The sequence below is a fragment of the Lytechinus variegatus genome, chromosome 6, assembly GCF_018143015.1.
Source record: "Lytechinus variegatus isolate NC3 chromosome 6, Lvar_3.0, whole genome shotgun sequence".
Lineage (NCBI taxonomy): Eukaryota > Metazoa > Echinodermata > Echinoidea > Temnopleuroida > Toxopneustidae > Lytechinus > Lytechinus variegatus.
Window position 1 is genome coordinate 41930585 of NC_054745.1, and position 16118 is coordinate 41946702.

The following is a 16118-nucleotide window of genomic DNA, read 5'->3' on the forward strand; positions in this document are numbered from 1 at the left end:
AGTGTGAATATATTTTCACACTGTGGACACCTCGACAGTGTGACTTTTCACAGCGTGTCGACAATGTGACAGCGTGAAGGTGTTAGTACATTATGTTTCTCACTGAACATGATTTCAACAAACTGTGGTACACTGATCTTTCCAGTAAGGGGCCAGAAAAAAAGTTCACCCTCTCTCTCTCTCTTTTTGCTTTTGCTTGTAGTTCCGATTGTGGTACCATATGTTTGGATCTAACATGGGCACACTGAATATATTCATGAAGACATCAATAGGAGGTTACATGACCACTCTCTTCACCAAGACTGGCCATTCAAACGACTATTGGGAGCTCGCAGATGTAGACCTAACTGTTTCCGGGTCAACCAACTTCCAGGTCGTAATAGAGGCCATACGAGGAGACGGACCATATGGCGATATTGGCATCGATGATACGTCCTTTACACCGGAGTGTGTGAAGTCATCTGGTAGGCACACCCTTATGCTTCACAAAGGAACCTTTCAATGGTTTATTTCAAAATTTGATAATGAGAAAGCAAAGAAAAAACATGCAAGATGTTTGCTTCAACAGTTAATTCATAAAGAGTAAAAATTATTTTTTTCTTATTTCTCTATATCAAGGGACGGTTGATGATCATCTGTTTCTGAATAAACATAAGGAAATAGAACGGACAGTAATAAGTAGAACCATACAATTTATTCATTCATGGGTTGGTTCAATAGAAACACACGTATTTTCCTTTGGTTATAGCGAACCACTACATTTGTATGTAACATTTTACTTTGAAAAACACTAGAATGTTAATTATCACCTTTTGGGGAGCAAATTATGATAAAGAAACTCCGAGCTTATTTAGAATATTGAATTATTTTTATCAATGCATGTTATTGTTATGTGTAACATGCATTTTGTGTTTATGTGCTTTGTGGATAAATTATAAATAAACACTTTTTTTGAAAAAACAATATAACAGTTAATTGTTGTGAATCAAAGAATTGTATAATGATGATTCGTTTTGTATATCACTATTAACAGGAGGACTCCCTTCAGGCACCACTACCCCAGCTGTAACCACCATTGGTCCTTGTGGGGCTGGTAAATGGCAGTGCTCTGATCTGACATGTATCGATGCTAACAGATACTGTGATTATCAACAAGACTGTCCAGATAACTCCGATGAGGCTATGTGTGGTAAGATCGGACTTTGGACAGTGATTATCATCAATAAATTTGATAACCTAGATGGTAGAAGTGTGATGGTAGTATGAGTTACATTAGTAGAAGTAGTAATATAAGGCCTAATAGTAGTAGTAGGAGTATGATGATTAGAAGTAGAAGTAGTAGTAGTAGTATAGTAGTGATATGAGTAGTAATATTAACAGTAGTATTAGTAGTGGCAGTAGTGGTAGTAGTAGTAGTAGTGGTGGTAGTAGTAGAAGTAGTAGTAGTAGTAGTAGTAGTAGTAGTAGTAGAAGTAGTAGTAGTAGTAGTAGAAGTAGTAGTAGTAGTAGTAGTAGTAGTAGAAAAATAAATATAGAGGCCAATTGCTAAACTTCCCTCTTGAGCCAGAGGTTCAATTTTCAGTATTCTCGCTGCTCATTCCATTCAGAATTCGCTGGGAATAATTAAAATATTTGCCTTAGCTGTCATGAGCACAGGAAACGTAGCAAATAGACATCAATTATATAAAACAAGAGTTTCTTTTCTCAATGATTTTAACAAAGAGTATTTCCATCTCGTTGGATTAATTTGGGACATCCCAAAACTAAAAGATCCTGTCTCATTTAAACTTGCCAAATGTCTTTAGTGATTTCTTCAGAAAAATGGTATTCCATACAGATTTACTTATTGAACATCAGGATGTGTTGCAACTTCCGAACTAATAAGCTGAATACCACTGATGTATGAATGTGAAGTCCATGTACAGTGGTGAAAAAAAGGGTTGATTTCAAATACAACTAAACCAGAAAGGATTTCACGATCAAACACAAATTATTATCGAAGAAGACCTTCCCAGATTGACACAGTAAATCTGAGCCAGATCGGAATTGATCTTCATTGTAAAGTAGGTTACTTGATACCTGCATTACATGGACTTCTTGTAATCTTTTTTACCCAACCCAATGGTCTTTCCCGAATTCAAACTGGACTTAAAGGGGAAGTTCACCCTGAAGAAAACTTTGTTGTAAATATAGCAGAAAAAATAGTAAGAAATATTGGTAAAGGTTTAAGGAAAATCCGTTAAAGAGTAAGAGAGTTGTTAGAGTTCAAAATTTGGGATTTGTGGCGTCATAAACGAGCAGCTGTCCATGTGTTATGTAATATAAAATGCATGAATTTCAAGTTTTGTATGGTTCCTGATGATTTAATTTTGTTTTCTATTCATGATAGGGTGTGAAATGATCTGTCTATTAATATACAAAAGGTACAGTGAAAACCATTTTCAATTTTCTGAGAAAATGACATTTTATTGATTTTTTTACCATTTGCTATGTAGGAATGCTGCTCGCATATGACGTCACAAATAATTGAAATTCTAATAACTTTTAAATTATTTGATGAATTTTTCTCAAACCTTCGGCAATACTTTTTATTATTTTTTCTGCTATTTTTACAATAAACTTTTTGTCAGGGTGAACTTCCGTATAAATTGGAAGATCCGCACTAACCAATTTTTGTTACGCCTCTCTCCAATCTCACTGTATACAGGACCATGTGATTTCGATACTAATCTTTGTGGATGGCGTGATGAAAGCTTTGGAACGTATGTATGGGGGCAAGAAGCTGGAAGTATCGGAACCATACCAGGGCTTAGTACACAGGCTGACAGTGGTAGGTACACACTTACTTTTTTTAACTTGCGCATATTACGTTGCCATATGACGTCCCTATGTGTTTCCGAAGGTCTTGGATATTATGACCCTGGCTTTAGCCCCGCAATCTTGTAAAGTGCAAAAGCATTTCAAGTACGTTTTGAACAATAAAATAGGAATTTTCATTTGTTCTCGTTCATCCCCCAAAAAAAATGAAACGAAATTTGCAACCAGTTTCGGGAGGTGATTTCTTTTCCTGAACTTTCTGTCTATTTTATATTTTTGTACCACAGACAATCCGTTTGAATTTATTAAATTAGGCTACAACACTTTGACTTGTAATGACTAGAAAATGAATAAATACTTTTTTACTTTACATACAGTGTGTGGCAAAAATAGTCAATCATGACTTATTGCCAAATAAAAACAAGGAATGGATGGATGGATATCCTGTTCAAAGTTTCACCTCAATTTTTATCCAAAAAGTAGGATGTTTTTCATTTCAGGTTCTAGCATATATTTGGACTGGAACCATCGACCTTGTCATTGTAAGCGCAATGATAATCTTATTGCGCCATGATGGTGGTCAGATGCTCAAGTCAATGCCAATTATATTATAGCTTTACAAATCATGTTTATGAATTGATGATGTGTAGTCGTTGCCTAAAGAAACCCTACTCGTATGCCGGGAAAAGGGGTTCGTAGGGATGGAAATTTAGCTTTCGGCATTTGAGCCTGATTTTGCTAAAATAGTTCCCCTATCAGGTAAATTATATTTCATTCTGTAAAATTTTAGTATGTAACTTTCAACAAGGTTTCATTCTACATAGCATAGATTATAGTCGTCCTTTACTGCTATGCTTCAATGTTCCTCACTGGCAGGTTTAATAAGGCTTGAAAGAAAGCTGTGCTAAACGTAAACGTTACGAACCATTCATATCAAGAACTGTAGATAAACATTTCATATTATTATATTATGCCACCAAACTATATGCATTATTGTTATAAAGGATATTACATGAGAGTGGTACCCGGTAATGCTCAGTTCAAGGAGTTTGCCCGATTCGTGAGCCCCACACTACCAGATACATCTATCTACTGTCGGTTTGACTACTGGTACTATTTCAAGGTTGGTAATGACACATTACATTATTGAGACCAACGAACGTTGAGGAGAGCAACACTTTGCAGTACTGCAACATTCGTTGTGTAGGAATATTGTAAACCTTATATATGACGTCATAATCTCATACAGCCATCCCTCATGGGATATAGGCTTAACCATAATGGCCCCCCCCACAACAATTTTCGCGATATATCTGCTGCGCGAAATTTTTTCACCTCGCAGCTCACTGACTTTTTACATTCAAGTCTCGCGCAAATTTTGAGACCAAAGTTGTGACGCCCGGGTACGCGGTTACGACATTACGCAACATTATGCAAGTGCATGTCAGACCCAAAATTGCTCATAAACGTGATTTCATGTACAAATCCAATGCAAATTGCGTATTTAGCAAAAAATTCATAAATGTATCATTATTTCTACTTTTACTGATTAAACTTAATTACTTTTGCCTTGTTTATGATCAGAATTATGTCTGGAGCAATTTCCATTGAAAAAACAATAAAAAACAAAAAGTAAAAAAACAAAGAAATACATAAGAAATTCATAAAACAATAAAATACATAAGAAATTTATTTCCAAACCAAAGTTTTTTTGAATTACGATTGTTAAGAATGCTACAAAGAAAATTTTTACCAAAAATTAGCATTCTAGGAGCTTTATTTAGTGAATTAGAGCAAAAAGTATGATTTATGCATAAATTAGCATAATTAATTCATATAAAATAAAATCTCATTATTTTGGAAAATTTTACCATACAGCCTTGTAGATTACATCGCACACTACCAGCGTGCAAATTTTTGCGTCGCTCGCGCGATCGGCGGCTGAGATCTTAAGGGGGGCCATAATGCCCCCCCCCCCCGGGAATGACAAGAATCAAAATACCCCGGGAGATTTATAGTTAAGTGTAAACGGAATTCAGCCCGTAAGATGGCGTTACGAGTATGTCAATTAATAAGGTTCAATGCTTTATCAGTATAGCATAAAGATCTATTCCTGGAGTTAGTTTGCCCATGAAGGTTCAATCATTCTTTTCCCCACATCACCCCAAAGTTTTGAAATATGGGGCTGGATGTGCATAATTTGTGGTTTTGAAAAAATGCATGTACTTGGAATAGATTAAAACTCAAGATTTTTAGATTAATTTTTTTGTTATATCAATTTCATTTCAAATTTTTCATTGTAAAACAGAATGACCAATATGATCATAAAATAAATGGTCATATCACAAGATGCAAAAAAATAATAGCAAACATGGGAAGCAAGAAAATGATATCAGTTCTTGAAAATGAATTTTTTTATGATTTTCCCATTCTCAGTTTGTCTCTTTGCTCTCAATTAATAGCCATCCGATGACAGTGTTGAGTTCAACTTAGAGATGAAGAAATTGGATCAACCAGGGTATATTGTTTATCACAATGATCAGACCGAGCAGTGGATCAATGTACATGTTTATTACGGTCGAATCGAAACCACTTATCAGGTATGGTTTGAAATAAAAAGAGGTGACTAAATTATATTAATCACACCCATAATCTATCATTACATGTACTATCATATCTACAGCAATATACAAGATACATACAGTGCATATATATCTACAGTAAATATGCAAATATCGATAGAGACAATCTTATTCATATATACAAGTATCAAAATATGTCCAGTCAGCAGAAGTGATATTATAAATATGAAAATAATAAAAAATGATGATAATCACAACGATAATAATAATAAGCACTTGTATGGCGCCATTTATGAAGGAATATTGTGTGTTGTGGCGCACAAGAAAAACAAGAATGTATGAGTTTGGATGAGTGTCTAAATTCGAATTATTGATAATCTGAACCTGTTATCCTGTATAAAGATATTTTAATAAAAAATAAATAATACATGCTTTCAAATGTGCTTTGTCCATGTTGCATGTGTTTCAGCTCATTTTCATGTATACAATTCCTTAGCTTCAATGTGCAATGGCAAGATCTGTCATTTTATAAAAGAATTTATCATGTTATGATGATCCACAGCACATATATGGCGCCATATATTTGTTTAAGAGATTCATAGCTGCATGCTCATCCGATCAAGCTAATTACTTTACACATGCTGAAATAAATGCGTTTTGAGGAAAGATTTGAAGAGCTCATTGCTGTCAATGATCATGTATCTGTTATTATTCTATGTTTCATTGTCTAGCTTATCTTTGCTGCCTTCGCGCAAGCAGATGAGGACATCATTGTTGCGGATGAGATCTCTTTCACTGACTGTAAGGTAGATTCCTATTTTCCATGCGAGATTGAATGTGATAATAAACTATGTGTACCCTACTCAGCTGAATGTGATTATACAAATGACTGTGGTGATCGAACGGATGAGAAGACATGTAGTAAGTACACTCACTTTCTTAATTTCTTGTATTTACGGTAGTTTAAAAATAAATTCCAGTTTTGGTAACGATCTCAAAATGACTTTTTACAGAATCTAATATAATGACCACCCAAGTGCCTGTTTGTATGAATAAAAAATATGTGCCAAAGAATTCTGGGAGAAATTGTGTAATTGCTGAGAAATAAGCAAAATAAGCGCGAATTCTTTCACTTCCGACGGGTCTTTATTCCAGCAATATTAATACACTGTCCCACGTGTGCCTATCTGTGTTGGTGATCTTCAGTGTGAACGTTTTTCAGCGTAGATTTCAAGATTTCACAAAGTTTAGTTTATGCGACTGTACCAGATCTAGATCCTCGATGATATTCTGACAATTAAGCCTGGTTTTACAGACTTTCTCATGAAATCAGTGTTTACTGCAACTACTGGCATTCCTCTTTAATGCCTCCAGAGGGCGGTTTCATAAAGCTGTTCGTAAGTTAAGACCGACTGGTGAACCCTTCTTACGCGAAAGTATCACTAGTCATTCTTAGAGTCCCTCTTAACTTACGAACAGCTTTATGAAACAACCACCGGGGATGTTTCAAAAAGATTTAAGTGTGACGTAGAGTTGCATGTATACCTACTTCGCAGTTTCCCGATGTATAAAAGGCATCGCCGCATTGGTCAACTCCTATCCATACCTCATACCTAACAGGATGCTCACTACTTTTAATTAATGAACTTGTGCGTAAAATTTCATCAAAGTTAATTATTTGTAAAATACCCCCCGCCCATAATTCTAATAATAAAATGGAGTACACTCTAAATGATGAAGAGCCCATCTAGTGCCTAATCACACTTCTATTTGAGTTATTACAGGGACTTATCCTTTCAGAGTAAACATTTAGAGTGAAATGTGAATTTTATAACCATTTTTCTCTCCAAAAAATTATACATAGGGGAAAAATAAATTCCCTTTTCTTATAAATTATTTATCATTCTCATGTTTCAATTGATTGCCAGCGTTTAGACATGATAAACTTGTACCACGCTCGCCAACATGATGAATCGCAGTTGAGTGTAGTCCTCATATCTGTAAAATTCCATAAGCCTACATCTCTCTGCTAAAAAACTATTTATTATTAAGCAATGTTTTCATATTAGCTGTGTTCTTTACTTACATGTTCAGATTCATCACTATGTTTGTGTGTGTCTTTCAGGTGAATACAGAATGTGTAACTTTGAATCAGGCACTGAATGTGATTGGAGCCAAGATTCTGAAGATGACTTGGATTGGGTGTGGCTTGATGGTTTCCAAGGGGATGCAGTGGGCGGTCCTGACTATGACCACACCTACTTCAATCCAACAGGTAATTGTTAAGACAACAACTGACCTTGCCATGGCGCTTCCTATTTTATGTTGACTATAAATGTCTAGTGGTCGTTTATAAGTCCTCGGGTGAAAACTGGAATCTCCTTTGTATAGGTAAATACGCAATTTAAGAACTTCACTATATGTCTATGAATAGTAATTACAAAGCATCCCCCCCCCCCCCCCCCGTTCTTGAAACTTTTGGAATGACAAGGTATAGCCAGAAGTGACTGAGCGCGAAGACCTACATGGTCTGTAGTAATTGCTAATTGATGAATGAAAGACTGTATTGTAAATACTATGAAAAGCAAGCAACAAAATCTTGAAGATAATCATTGAATTCAAGATGGAAGTGATATGAGAGCGTTTATTTGACAAAGTGACGACGTGAGCAGTGTTAAAGATTATATGTATTAACATCAAAACATTTCTTGTAGGTCATTACTTCTTCCTGGATTCTGGGGAAAATGACGTGAATAAGAAGGCTTTGTTGGATAGTGTGGTATACTCTAAACCTCAAAATACAGGAGATTGCCAGGTCAGTATCAAGGTCATTTTATGAAATTATTTAACAGATTGTATGGACAGATATTATTATCATTATTATTTATTGATCATCTTCATTATCATCATCACCATCATCTCCAAATTCATCATCAACACCATCATCATCATGATCTTCATCAACACCACCATCGTCATTATCATCATTATGATCATCATCATCATCAACACCACCATCATCATCATTATCATCATCACCATCAGCTTCATCATCACCATCATCTTCATCATCACCACCACTATCATCGTGACCATCATCATGATCTTAATCGACATCACCATAACCATCAATATCATCATGATCATCATCACCATCATCATCGTCCATTAATAGTTATGTATATGAAATATAAGATATATAAAATGCATGAAACAAACATACATGCATTTTTTTAGTAACGTGACAAAAACAGATTGATGGTCAGGGGTGGTCAAAACAAAGGACATTTCTGTTGCTCGAATGCATATCACCCTAACATGCAACATTGTATAAGAATGGCAAACAATAAATGCTGATTAACAAAGACGTGAATGAAACAAATATATGGATATCAATTAATACAAAATATTGTCAGTATAGATATGAATGAATGAATGGATGGATGGATGGATGGATGGATGAATGAATGAATGAATGATTCAATGAATGAATGGATGGATGGATGGATGGATGAATGAATGAATGAATGAATGAATCAATGAATGAATAGATGCATGGATGGATGGATGAATTAATTAATTCTGTTATAACAAACAATGTTTTTAGTTTCAGTAAAACATGAATTAACTTATGATCCGGTCAGGACATATTCAAAGCAATTACCCTCAAGAAACATTTTCACAAAGCGTGTTAGGTATTAACATTTGATATCAGATAAACCAATTATAAGATTGTTTTATAGAGAATAATGGTCTTTTGATTCATAATCATGTCAAAACGAATGGAGCTGATTCACTGTTGTAGATAAAATCATATGATTTTTCAGGATAAAAATTGATATGTATATGTTGTAACATTTCCTCTCTGGCTCCACAAATGACACCTTTGTTCGTTATTGCTTTCTTCTTTAGCTTCGTTTCTGGGCATTTATGAATGGAGCCAATGTAAATCGCCTGAGTGTTCTGACCCAAGTATCAACCCATGATGACCCAGTAAGGTCTTGGACCAAGACTACAGCTACGGGTGAAGAGTGGATCAAGTACATTGTTCCAATGGACACTGGATACAAATTCAAGGTATGTTTTTCTAATATTATTGCACCCTAGACAATTTGAAATCAATTTATTGAGCCCCACCACCTCCCCCCCCCCCCTCCCCTCTACCAAAGTAGTCAATTTTGGTTTTTCTTTTTTATAGATTTTTTTGTGATTTGGTATTTTTTTACCTGATTGCTAAGAAAGTATAAATGCTTATAAGCAAGCGACAACAGGACCGATGGCGTAAGGTCCTCTCCGAGAGACCTGGTAATGAGGATAAGTGCTTTTCCAAATGCCACTAACACATCAAGTGGGAATCAAACCCGGGTTACTGGAATCTGAAACCCCATTTTACCGACTGAGCTATCACGCCTCCTCTTCATATAAAATTGTTGGATTATTGTTGATTAGAACATTATGTTCATGATGTTCATCATCAATTAGTTACATCTATCTGTTTTACTAGTTTTATGTTTTAAACTGTTCATATAACCTAATCTCTTATACACATGAATGTCTATAGCCATGAATGCTTGAAGCATCAAAACTTCTCATATAAAAAAACAAGAAAGTCATCTCATTGTCCAATGTAGGTATACTTCGAAGGGATCGCTGGTGGTCTTGATGACGCAATAGCACTTGATGACATCACAATGACTCCTGGATGTATCAAAGATCCTGATCAAACATTACCCGATTCCGTCACACCTACAGGTAATAACAAAGATAGATGGCCAATATGAATGCACACTAATAGTGATAATAATCGGCTTTTATATAGCGCTTAATACATTAGAAAGGCGTTTTTAAACGCTTTACAGATATAATAATAATAATAGAACAGCTTTTGTATAGCGCATTACACCTTACAAAGGTCTCAATGCGCTTTAGAAGAAAAAGAAAGATGAAGGGTAAGCTGCTGGTAAAGCTTTAATATTCTTTTCAGTTAAATAAATATATTTTCAATGCAGTTTTAAATTGCCCAATTGTGTCAACTTGCCTTAGATTTTGTGGGATGCTATTCCAGAGTTCCGGCGCAGCATGCGCGAACCCCCGTTCACCATAAAACTTTGTCTGAACAATCGGTACGTTATATAAATCCTTATGAAGTGATCTAAGATTTCGAACAGGTTCATATTTTACAAGTAACTTTGACAGATAAGATGGAGCCATTTGTCGAAAACACTGAAAAGAGAGTAGTAAGATCTTGAACTTAATACGTGACCTGACAGGCAACCAATATATTATTACCTTGGTCATCGGATTCAGTCAGTCGTTCCTGCCCTCAATGTGTGCACATCCTCCAATCCCTGGAGATTATTCCAGTCAGTCGCCTCTGAGGCACACACAGTACTTGACAAGCTACAATGACTTTCACATCCTACCGGGTACCCATTTAGCACCTGGGTCGGAGTGACAAAGTGTGGATTGACGCCTTGTCAAATGGACGCCAGACCACTACTAACGCTATCCTGCGTGTCGAATGCCAAATTTATTAATCTACATGGTTTCATGGTATTCCAAGCTCAAATTATATTTCATTGAAAACATCAAGACATTTCAACAACTTGAGTATTTAAAAATGTCGCCGTTTTTTGGAAAAGATCAATAATCTTGTTAAACTTGATATCATTTTCATCAAGTTTGTTGGTTTATCTGGAGCTAGCCTGTAAATTAATTGTTTTCCAGATCTCCCACGTCTTAATATTGATTTTGCATCTGCAGAATTCAGCTTTTAGAATTTTACTTTTTACGAATCTTCAAGTTGTACAACGTCTCATGGATACGCACAAAAATCAATCAGTATCATTACTTTAGTTGAAATTAAGTTATGGTAATAATCATAATTTTATATACTGCAAATTCGCAAATTGCCTCTAAGCGGTTAAGAGAACGGAAATATGAAGTATAAAGGAAATACAAATACAAAAACAATGTATAAAAAATAATATTACAATTTATAACTAGTTCCACCATAGATGAAGTTGAAGTTTTCTGGAAAAAATTGTTGTATATAAATCCCATATAATTGGCCATAATGTTGCAAAAGAGGGTAAAAGGATTATCTCCAGATGTCACTTTTGGACATTTCAAGTTATATGTAGTTATGTGACTGATACACAAATCTTTTTTCTATGAATCCTGTGTTATCAACATTTAAACCGCCATCAATTTCAAGCTTAACCACTCAAGATGGTGATATTCCTCTGGAGATATTCCTTTTACCTTCTTTTGCAACATTATGGCCAATTATATGGAATTTATATGCAATAATTTTTTCATGCATTCATTAAGTAATTTTATTGCTATTTCAAGAAGTCTGGTTTATGCGCACATCATTATTTTGTATTCATTATTAGTTATGATTATAAAAAAAATATTTAAGTTATGGATTAGTTTGCATATTGTAGATTATTTTGACAAGGTTGCTTGTCTCTTTGAACATATTTTCTTGTTTATTACTTTTTCATTGTTTATACTTATTATATATATGTATTTGTTACTTGTATGCAGGCCCCAAGAAAAAACAGTGCTTAGTCCACTGATGGGGTGACCCTGGGTAAACAAAACGAAATAAATAAATTGTGTCATCTTACATTGTATTATTTCGAATGCAGTAATAAATGCAAATAAACAAAAAATGATTGATTTTTATCTCACAGATGCTCCACATTGTAATGCTGGTGAAAGGGCATGCAGGGATGGAACTTGCATCGCTTCTGAGAAGTTCTGCAACTTCATCTATGATTGTGATGACGTCTCTGATGAACTTGATTGCCGTAAGTGTACCCCTGGAGCTACAGAAAGTCCCAGGTTGAAATAATTAGCGTTATTTGAACGACTTCATAAATTTACATTTGCAATTTCACAGGAATTACGGTGAGGCCTATATTCTGAAGTCAAGTTTAATTTAGCCAACGGTCTAACTCTGCGAAAATTATGTGAAAATAACAAACTATATCTATATCATATATTTATTTTGTTTACTATTACATGCCCCCTTGCATTTATGATGAAGAACAAAGATTCCCGTTATCATTCAAAGACTGATCTGATTAGACAAATTGGTTGATAAGTTGGACATGTACTCACAGACATTTTTGTCCATGATTAGTTTCCCATAGTTAAACCACAACTTTAAACCAGAATTTAATATAAACTAATGTTCAGAACACGGGCTAGTATGTTCAGGTTTAACTACTCCCTCCATGGTAGGTGGGACATGCAGATACCGAACAGGGAGCCAGAATCAGATGACTAGGGTAGTCCTGTTATCTTTAAATCACTTTGAGAATATTCCCAATGTATCAAGCACTGTATTTAGAGTACTATGTAGTATTGTGCTTGATATTTTTCTTCATTATGGACGATATTATTACAAACTTTGGTGACATTATGTGTCCTTATTTAGACTTCCGTGTTACCGTAACAATTATTTTCTATCTCTCTTTACAAGAGAATCTTTTAATTTGCCTTTCTTTTGAACTATGGCATCTAGTTATAGGTATTTACGCTGCAATTTTCAACAAATCATAGAACATGTCAAAAGTACATTTTTCATGAACATTGCTGAAAGAACTTAGCCCTAATATATCAATGGCTCTGAATGGAGTCTTTCGTCTGATGTTTGTATTATTTCCAATCTGCATATGTATCTTCGAAGTTTGTACTCACTCTTTTTTTATGTTTATAAGGTAAACAAACCAAACTGTTTGTTTTTCCCTCTGAATGTTTTATTGAAAAACGATGTGCCACTTGATATGACTAATCTTTCTTATTCATTAATCTTCTTTTTAGCATCTGTTTGTGACTTCGAGAATGATCTTTGTATGTGGACCCAAGGAGTGAATGATAACTTTGATTGGTCAAGATTCAACAACTCTGAGGAATCAAGCTTTGCTGGACCAATCTCTGACCATTCACGTGGTAGTCCAATGGGTAGGTTTGGCAAAAAGAACCATCTTTTAATAATAATAATACATATGATTTATATAGAGTCTTTTCCATTTTGATCAAATGCTCAAGGCGCTTATAAGAGAGAAAAACATAAAAGTAAAGAGAACTAAGAGAAGTACAAGAGAGGGTTAATTACAAATGTCTTCAAACCTAGTACCAGCTGGTGAACAAATGCAATTTCTTTATCATAGCATATATTAGTCCCTACCAGAAATTAAATAGTGTACATGTAAGGGTTATTATAAATCATGTGCATGAGCATTTTGTTACAAAATGAATAAACTAATGAAGAAAAATACATTTTTAAAATCAACATCAATATCATAGAAAATATTTATACATTAATGAATAAATATAAATAATGAATTTATACATAAATTCAAATAAAATACCCACTACATAATACACATGTTTTTTTTTGCCAAACTTTGGTATTTTTGGCTGTTCTCATTTCGTTTTGATAATTCCTTTGGCAGCGATGCAGCATACAGGGAATATATGCATTAAATAATCGTGTACTCATCGTTTGAAACTGCACAATGTAACCATGTTAGGAGAAGAAAGTATATCAACTTCTAGAATTAGAACTTCTAAAAATTAGTCCATGATAAATATGAATATGATAAATACTATCATCGCTGAATATCAAGATTTTGGAATGAATGCATGATTTTTTTTCTCAAATCCTTATCTTGAAGGTATCTACTACTTTGTTGATGGTCTGACAAGCACAAGGAATCATCATGCAACCTTGATCAGTCCTAAGTTTGGTCAGGCAGGAACTAACTGCATAGCCTCTGTGTGGTACTACATATACGGTGCTTCATATGGTAACCTGGAGATCAAACGAAGAGTAGCTGGCGAGGATAGAACCTTGATGGTCATTAACGAGGGTAATATGGTCAGTGAGCAGTGGACACAGGCCAGGATAGCTCTTCCGCCATGCCTTGCAAGCTTCAATGTAAGTTCTCATCTCTAAGCATACAATTACAATGAAGAACAATCAATTATTATCATACTATTTATTCAGATTGTTAGGGACCTAATAAATACAAGCCTTGCTTTAAATTTAGTTTTCACCACTTTTTTCAGAAACCTCTTCTCCAACTCATTGTACTTAGTTATTGAATGCCTAGTTATTGTAAAACCTTTCCTACTTTCAGAAACACATTAATTTTATATTAAGGTTTTTTTTATACAACGAATTCTATTTGAGATATGCACTGCCAACTATTCATGAGACATTCTTGAAATAATAAATTTTTGTTTTTATACTCATTTATTTTTATGTATTTTGAAATCATGGGGGATTGACCTTGATATATCAAGTTGGTCTTTTTCAATCCCCTCCACATTTTGAATCTCTTCTGTATTCGTGTAATATCTTGTTAATGTTTATATGATTTCATGTATTGACTGTTTTGAGGCTTGTTTTTATTTTTTTTCTTAGTTCGTTGAAGTAAATTTGAATTTGTATTGCTCTTAATGGCTTAAAAATTGGAATAGAAAAGCAATGGAGTGGAAAACCAGATTTTCTTTTTAAAGAGAGACTTTATTCAATTTTCTTTCATGAATCATGTAATAAAATACAAAAAGTATTCAATGCATAACAAACAATATTATACATTTTTAAAAAGCAAAATTCAAATAAGTTTGATGCACCTGTATCCATCAATATCTGCAATAAACATAATTTGTTGCATATCAATAATGCATCGTAACTCGTGCTGATATTTTAACTTCTATCACAATGAGGAAAACAATAAATAACCCTTTAAACATTGAGTAGAAAATGCTTAACATTCAACATACAATTTATCAAAATTGAAAGCACAATAATTTCTGCCTAGTATCCCAAATACAAAATCATTAAAAGACGAAATAATAAATTCATTAACTTGCCCTTTTCTTTACCGTTGTATTTTAAAATCTAATGTATAGCTCGTCTTAGATGCTGGTAACCAACAGACCACCCCTATTCCAGGTGGATTTGCTATCGATGATATCCGTCTTGATGACTGTGCCTTTGACGTTTCACCATCATTAGTACCATGCCAGTCTAATTACTACCAGTGTTCTGTTGATCACTGTTATCCGAGGGATAGTAAGTGTGACCTGACCCTAGACTGCTGTACAGACAGTGGCATGGGAAATGATGAAACCAACTGTGGTAAGTTGACTTGTTGGTATTTATCCGTATTAATGCAAATGAAGATAATGCAGATTTACTTTTTTAGTGTGACATGACCCATTATTAAAAGTTCCATAGTGAATGATGAAGGCAGAGGCTTTACACTTTTATTTTTGCAGTCTAAGGGTTAAGATAATCCAGGGTTGTTTGGTTTAAGTTTTAGTGTGACGTGACTCACTGTTGTCACTTTAGGGGTTGATGAAGCTACATGTAGCTGTGGTGAAATGATTAGTTCAGTTGACATTTAGAGTTAATATAATTCAGTGTATACTTAGTACTATATTCTCCTCAATTCACCCCCTCCCCCTTAATTCCATGTCATTCCCTTTATTCACCTTCATCTTCACTTTATCATTAGTTTGCCCTTACTTTCAACTTAATGGAATATTACGTGTATATCACCTTTATTTCCTCCTACTTTGCCATTATCCTAACATATTACTTCTTATTACTTCATATTACTTCAAACTTACTTTACACTTACTTCTCCTTTACTTGACTCTTGAATCACCTTAATTTAGCATTTTCTCCAC

The 16118-nt window shown here is 34.4% G+C and overlaps 1 protein-coding gene across 1 annotated transcript in view; it reads left to right on the forward strand.

The window, feature by feature from the left end:
- LOC121417845 (MAM and LDL-receptor class A domain-containing protein 1-like) overlaps positions 1-16118 on the forward strand; it is a 47579-nt gene that overhangs the window by 27508 nt on the left and 3953 nt on the right. The window contains exons 23-36 of the mRNA XM_041611578.1: positions 203-464; positions 1034-1189; positions 2708-2830; positions 3822-3940; positions 5280-5417; positions 6131-6320; positions 7525-7674; positions 8114-8214; positions 9312-9476; positions 10031-10151; positions 12101-12217; positions 13236-13376; positions 14093-14355; positions 15336-15564. Of these exons, the coding sequence (XP_041467512.1) occupies positions 203-464; positions 1034-1189; positions 2708-2830; positions 3822-3940; positions 5280-5417; positions 6131-6320; positions 7525-7674; positions 8114-8214; positions 9312-9476; positions 10031-10151; positions 12101-12217; positions 13236-13376; positions 14093-14355; positions 15336-15564 (2275 nt within the window). The remainder of the gene's footprint in view (positions 1-202; positions 465-1033; positions 1190-2707; positions 2831-3821; positions 3941-5279; positions 5418-6130; positions 6321-7524; positions 7675-8113; positions 8215-9311; positions 9477-10030; positions 10152-12100; positions 12218-13235; positions 13377-14092; positions 14356-15335; positions 15565-16118) is intronic.